The sequence below is a fragment of the Phaseolus vulgaris genome, chromosome 9, assembly GCF_000499845.2.
Source record: "Phaseolus vulgaris cultivar G19833 chromosome 9, P. vulgaris v2.0, whole genome shotgun sequence".
NCBI classification, from domain to species: domain Eukaryota; kingdom Viridiplantae; phylum Streptophyta; class Magnoliopsida; order Fabales; family Fabaceae; genus Phaseolus; species Phaseolus vulgaris.
Genome location: NC_023751.2, coordinates 2,179,970 through 2,186,413, shown reverse-complemented (window position 1 = coordinate 2,186,413; position 6,444 = coordinate 2,179,970). Strand labels below are relative to the sequence as shown.

Here is a 6,444-nt window from a genome sequence, read left to right as displayed (position 1 = left end):
CAATTTACATGTACAAAAAATTGTGTATACAAATAAAAAATTATATACAACTCAAAGATTTGTGAAACTATCATTTTTTTCTTGTTAAAAAAAAAGAAAGAATATGTTAGAAATAAGGTATATCTAGGGTTAATTTGCTACCCTCATAATTTTTGCAGGGTGGTGCGATTTAAAAAGGGGTGGGAGGGGCAGCATTATGTGTGTTAAAGCTAAGGAGATGATTTCAACAACCAATCCGCATATTATGGTAGCTTTGGGAGTGGGAACACTTCATTATCTTCCTTTTCGGTATAGTGGAGGAAGTAGCTGCAAAATATTTCTGCATATATTTATACACATGGTACGGCTTCCTTAATTTTATAATGGCAGCAGCAGAAAAAAGAAGTTAGCACAAAACTGTAGTTTACTTTAGAGCGGTGATGGTATATACAAGCACATACACAGTCTGTAATAAGTTATTATTGAATAGTGAAAAAGGGGTTGCAGGGTGGGGGAGTGTGGTGGGGTTTTAGGCTTTCATGGGGATGAGAACAACGCATGGGGCATCCACCACTCCACTCGTGCGCGCTATCTATCAATCAATGGCGGCTCAGCCATTCCTCAACAAACAACCATCATTATTGGCATGGTGTCAAACCCCAGCCATCTTAATTTCTTACATTACATTACATTGCATACTAATCTCTTTCACTGCACTTTCTCTTTCTCATAATTTCTGGCTACACCTCACCTGACCTGACCTCACACCCTTTTGAATTTTATGTTTAATTTGAAAGCAAGTGCGGTGAGGGTTGTCTTGTCAGCGAAGAAGGGTGGAATCGAGCAAAGAATGTGGGAGACAAACAAAAACATTTGAAGGCTACCAACAGTTGACACGACGCCTTTTTAGGGTCACTGTGGGTCATACCTATGCCATTGCTTCTACACTCTACTTCTTCCTCCACTCTCTCCTCGCTATATTTATATCCCAACTCTCCCCTCTCCTCTTCACCACTTCCCTCCCTTTCTTTTACCACCTACCTAGGCCTCAATTATTACTTCATATATATTACTTCTTTCGTCGTTTAACTCTTTCAATGGCTGATTCTGGCTCAGCCTCCTCTTCCACCAGAATGTGGTGCTCCATCCCAGAAAAATTCCAGCTGCATGCGGCCATGTTGGCCCTGCAGTTTGGCTACGCCGGCTTCCATGTCGTCTCGAGAGCTGCCCTTAACATGGGCATTAGCAAACTTGTTTTCCCAGTCTACCGCAACGTTATTGCTTTTTTCCTGCTCCTTCCTTTTGCCTACTTCTTGGAAAAGTTAGTTACTGCTACCTCCTCTAACATGACATAACAAAAAACAAACTATATATAAAAATTCTGCAAATCTTTCCAGTTACAATCATCTGTCTCTCTCAGCAGCAGTTTGTTCATTCTTTTGTCAGGAAGGAGAGGCCTGCCATTACCTTAAACTTCCTCTTACAGTTCTTTCTTCTCGCGCTTGTCGGGTATGTAAAATTTTCAGATCACGTCCCAATTAATTAGGTATCCGAAAACAAAACAAAAAAAAGGGCAAGGAAAACAACATATATATCACTGTTTTGTTTTGTTTTTAAGAAAAATATAAAGGAATTGAGCACCGTACTATAAGCTGAGACTATCTATATTCGCTGGGTGATCCTAATTAATACTGAATCAACTGAAACTTTTTTGCATTACACAGGATTACTGCAAACCAAGGTTTCTACTTGCTTGGTTTGGACAACACATCCCCAACCTTTGCATCAGCCATACAAAACTCTGTCCCAGCCATAACATTTCTCATGGCAGTCATACTCAGGCAAGCCCTTAACTAGTCGTTGCACCGCCATCACAGAGAGAGTTGGATATTGATATGGTTGGTGTAATATATAATGTGCAAATGTTTATGAGATGCTATTTTATTTTCAGGATAGAGCAAGTTCGGCTGAACCGAAAGGATGGGATAGCGAAGGTTGCCGGAACCTTATTCTGTGTGGCTGGGGCATCGGTGATTACACTATACAAGGGTCCAACAATATATAGCCCAACTCCAACACTGAACGCTAGCCCAGTGATTGACTTTGGTTCACTCTCACTGGGAGATGCCAAGGGAAAGAACTGGACCCTCGGCTGCGTCTACCTCATAGGACACTGCTTGTCCTGGTCTGGTTGGCTTGTGTTGCAAGCACCTGTACTCAAGAAGTACCCTGCTCGCCTCTCTGTCACTTCCTATACATGTTTCTTTGGCCTCATCCAGTTCTTCGCCATTGCTCTCATCTTTGAAAGAGATGCTCAGGCTTGGATTTTCAATTCTGGTGGAGAAGTTTTCACCATCTTCTACGCGGTCAGTAATCAACTATATAATATTTTATAAACTTGGATTATGCAATTGTACATTATCAAAATTATTTTCCACTTGATATTTTAAAACATTTTTTTATTAGAGATTTCACGTTGACTAGAGATTAAAGCCTTTTATTGTATATAAGTGGGTACAATCCTCAATCTCATGAGTCGGTTTTATGAGATTGAGTTAGTCTTAAAGTCCACGTGGTGGAGATCCAACTTCTACTAGAGGTTAGAGTCTTTCATTGTATATAAGTAGATGCAATCCTCAAACTCATGAGCCGGTTTTATGGGGTTGAGTTAGGCTTAAAGTCCACTTCGTAATAACTTTTTAATAAACTATCTTCTTTTCAAAAATTGCAAATCCCATAATTTTTTTTTTATGAATTCTCTACTTTTAAATTAATCTAAAGCGCGTAAAGAATTAACACTACGCAAAAGTATCTCCACGTAGGTCCAGACTCATTTCATAGAAACTGAACAAGTTGGTGGCTTTAATATTATAAAAACTTACATTGAATTTTATGCAATAAAGAATTTATCCGTAGCTGTCTGTATGATGGAGTAGTGAAACGATATTTATGCAATAATTGTTGAGATATAATTGAGGGTAGGCGTGTGAAGATAATTTTAATGTTATTAAAAAGTGGATTATGCATTGCAGGGAGTGGTGGCATCTGGAATTGCCTTCGCTGTTCAGATATGGTGCATTGACAGAGGTGGCCCTGTGTTCGTTGCAGTGTATCAACCTGTTCAAACTCTTGTTGTCGCTATTATGGCTTCCCTTGCTTTAGGCGAAGAGTTCTACTTGGGAGGGTTCGTCCTATGCTTCTGCTCTTTTCTTTTCTTTTTTTAATCACTTTTTTAAATTATCACCTTACTTTCTAACACTCGCCTTTTTAAGAAAATTCCACTTCACATGCTAAATGTGTGCGTTTAGATTAAGAATGAAAAATAATAAACGCGATGAGTGTTATAATAAAGGGATCGAGAGAAATGTAACACAAAAGTAAGATGCGAAAATTAAAATAAATATTCATACCTTTTTCTGTGCTTAACAACTTTATGATCAACATATTTTGCACATAAAATTAAGAATGAGATAACAGAAAATGATTAATATTGAGTCCGACAAAGGAAACACTAAACTAGAAGTGAGGTAGAGCTTAGGTACGATTGAGGTTGAAGCTTGGACGAGAACTGACTGAACTTAGAAAAGGCTAAGAAATCCGAAGGAACATGTTTTAATGATTCAGCGTCTATGTAGCACGGACACTGATACGATACGAACACACATACATAGATACATATAATTTCTAAAATGTAAGACACGGAGAATATATATATATATATATATATATATATATATATATTAATTATGAATTATATAAATTGACAATAAAGATTTATGTGCATAAGTATATTCCAGGTTTGTTTTTTGAGCAGAAAAATGTTTTTCATGACTTGTTAAAAAGATTTGTTTCTTATTTTTATAATCATAATAAAAATTTATACAATTAATGTATTTTTCTTTTTTAAAATTGTGTTAGAACCATATTATAATGGTCAGAAATCTAACAATTATTTTTTGAATTGAACACTTCATGGATACCTGTCCTACAAGTGTCATACGAGTGTTGGTGTCCAATACGAGTATCTGACATCGACACACCATTTAAAATGAGTATCCGAGCTTCATAGTTCCGCGGACGAGGTTAAAAAAGTGTTAAGATTTTTAATAGAATGGAAGGTGCCGTGTCTCTTTTAGGTTTATCTTTTACGCATACACAGACTACTTTATTGCGAAAAAAGAAAAGTCCCTTCGAGTTTTGATTGAGTGGCTGTGGGTGGAATTTGTGGTGTAGGATCATTGGAGCAGTGTTGATCGTTGTGGGACTGTACTTTGTGTTGTGGGGCAAAACCGAAGAAAGAAAGTTTGCAAAGGAACAGGCTGCGATCACGTCCACCCCAGAGCACAGTGGCATCAGATCCGCAAGCCATGCCAAAACATCACTCGCTCAGCCTCTTCTTCTCCCTTCATCAACGGAGAACGTGTGATGAAGAGATTCATGAACCATTTTCTGGGAGAGAAAGGAAAAAGAAAAGGAAGAAAATGATACCAGTTATATACATTATTACTACTTTATGTCAGGAAGCTTGTGTGTGTACGAAGGCCTTCTTTTTTCTTCTTTTCTTTTGGTTAATTCACATGCTTTCTTTCTAGGACTTTTAGAATGAGGTTTTTCATGGGAATCATTACAATGATGGATGTCACGTAAAAGCAGCCTTAAAGACTGAAATCCCATATGCTTTATATGTTAATTAATGGTTTGATTTACCAAAGCAGATTTTTAATTTCAGCTCTATGCTTAGAGATGATCATGACATAGACGGAAAGAAAGCTAAGGGAGAGATTCTCCGTCACCTTGTCTCAAAAGATGGCTAAGCATCAACATTTCTATAACCCATAATAATAGTCACACTCAGACGGAATCATGATTTCGGTCGGGTTTAATCAATATCTTCTATTTCTTATCATTGCGCAAGTTTAGCAACACCATTTCTTAGTGAGGTGCATGCTGGCATAATCCCAAGCACAAATAACTAAAAATCACTACCAATGGCCGACCGTCCGTGATTGATTTTCTAATTTGTAGCAACTTAATTAACATTAATCATTCACCTGATCTTGTTAAGTTCATAAATGGATAATTAAGTTTGCATCAAATAATTATTATGTCATGTTGGAAACTGTGGCACTACTCTATATCGTCTCTATTATGTCGATAGCATGCACATGAGAAGACATAGAAACGTAGAAACGTGACAAGTAGCAAAGACAAGGAATTTTACACAATAATGTGTTTAGACAATAATGTGTTTAGAAGATGAATCCATGAGGCTAAATTCCAACAACATCTCACCGTTAACTTTTGTGAAGACACGGGCAAATTGACAAAATTCTAGGCATAATTTATGGACAGGAATCACACGTATATTCATTTAGCATATCCCCAGCTGCATATATATATATATATATATATATATATATATATATATATATATATATATATATATGTGTGTATGTGTGTGTGTGGGGAAATAATCATTAAGATATCCATAATCATCTGTGAGAGTCAAACTTTCAACATCAGGGTACGGGTGATAAAAGCTGATGGAGTTGCTGCAACCACAGTCTGTTCTAGGTTGCCTTTGATGTGTTTATTTCTGTTTGTTGTGGTGCTGTTTTCAAGTTTCTGGTTTTTTTTATACTGTTCTAAATTGATACAGCATTTTTTACACCGGGCTTGAATCTGTAAAGCAGAAGGTTTGGCATTAGAATAAGGGAATGAAACCTTGTGCTCCTATATAATATTCATAATCATATATATATATATAGCTATCTCCCTTTTTTTTTAAAGTTTACTTTAGTAACAAAAAGATATAAAGTGCAGAAAATCCACCAAAACCATAAAGAATTCCCCATCTTTCCCTGAAACCATAAAACCCCAACCTCCCCCTAAAGAATTAAACACATATTATAAAGTATATCATTAAATATTGTAACGATCAAAACAATTAGTTAAAATCATTAAAAGAAATTAATTGGAGAAACCAAAATAATTAATTATTATTTGATTAAATTAGAAATAATTTTATAAACTAAAATAATTATTATAGTTTCTATTAATAATAAAAATTTATAAAATTATTTTGAAATTGGTATTTAACTATTAATTATTAAGATTATAGATACTTATTATTTTGTATTCTAAATTATTCTCTAATTATTAGAAACTAATTTAAAATCTAAAATATTAGTAACTAAAACTCAAGTAGCTAATTTATATACCAATTTATAAATTATTTTATAAATTTTATTAATAATAGAAATCACTTTAGATATTAGATATTAATATTTTTTTAATTTTTAAATTAGTATATAATTTAGTCAATATAGTAATTAATTATTTTTAATTTATAAATTTAGTTATTATTTAATAATTTTTTTATAAGGAGAGATAGATAATATTTTAGTCATAGTTCTATACATGTGAATACAAGAATGCAAAAGCATGGCTGCCTCAGGAAGAGGT

General features: G+C 34.9%; 1 protein-coding gene across 1 annotated transcript; it reads left to right on the top strand.

Moving 5' to 3' along the window:
• Positions 1–359: 359 nt before the first annotated feature.
• On the top strand, positions 360–4,690 carry LOC137821123 (protein WALLS ARE THIN 1-like). The gene is made up of 6 exons (XM_068625565.1): positions 360–1,300; positions 1,426–1,488; positions 1,704–1,820; positions 1,931–2,345; positions 3,012–3,163; positions 4,213–4,690. Exons 1-6 carry the CDS (start codon positions 1,077–1,079, stop codon positions 4,403–4,405), a joined length of 1,164 nt encoding a protein of 387 aa, XP_068481666.1. The 5' UTR covers positions 360–1,076; the 3' UTR covers positions 4,406–4,690.
• Positions 4,691–6,444: the final 1,754 nt, after the last annotated feature.

Bases quoted from the DNA above. Each gene is read 5' to 3' on its own strand.
- LOC137821123 (XM_068625565.1), top strand. From the start codon at position 1,077: ATGGCTGATTCTGGCTCAGCCTCCTCTTCCACCAGAATGTGGTGCTCC. The intron at 1,301-1,425 runs GTTAGTTACTGC...TTCTTTTGTCAG, and splicing joins TTTGCCTACTTCTTGGAAAA to GAAGGAGAGGCCTGCCATTA. The intron at 1,821-1,930 runs GCAAGCCCTTAA...TTTTATTTTCAG, and splicing joins CTCATGGCAGTCATACTCAG to GATAGAGCAAGTTCGGCTGA.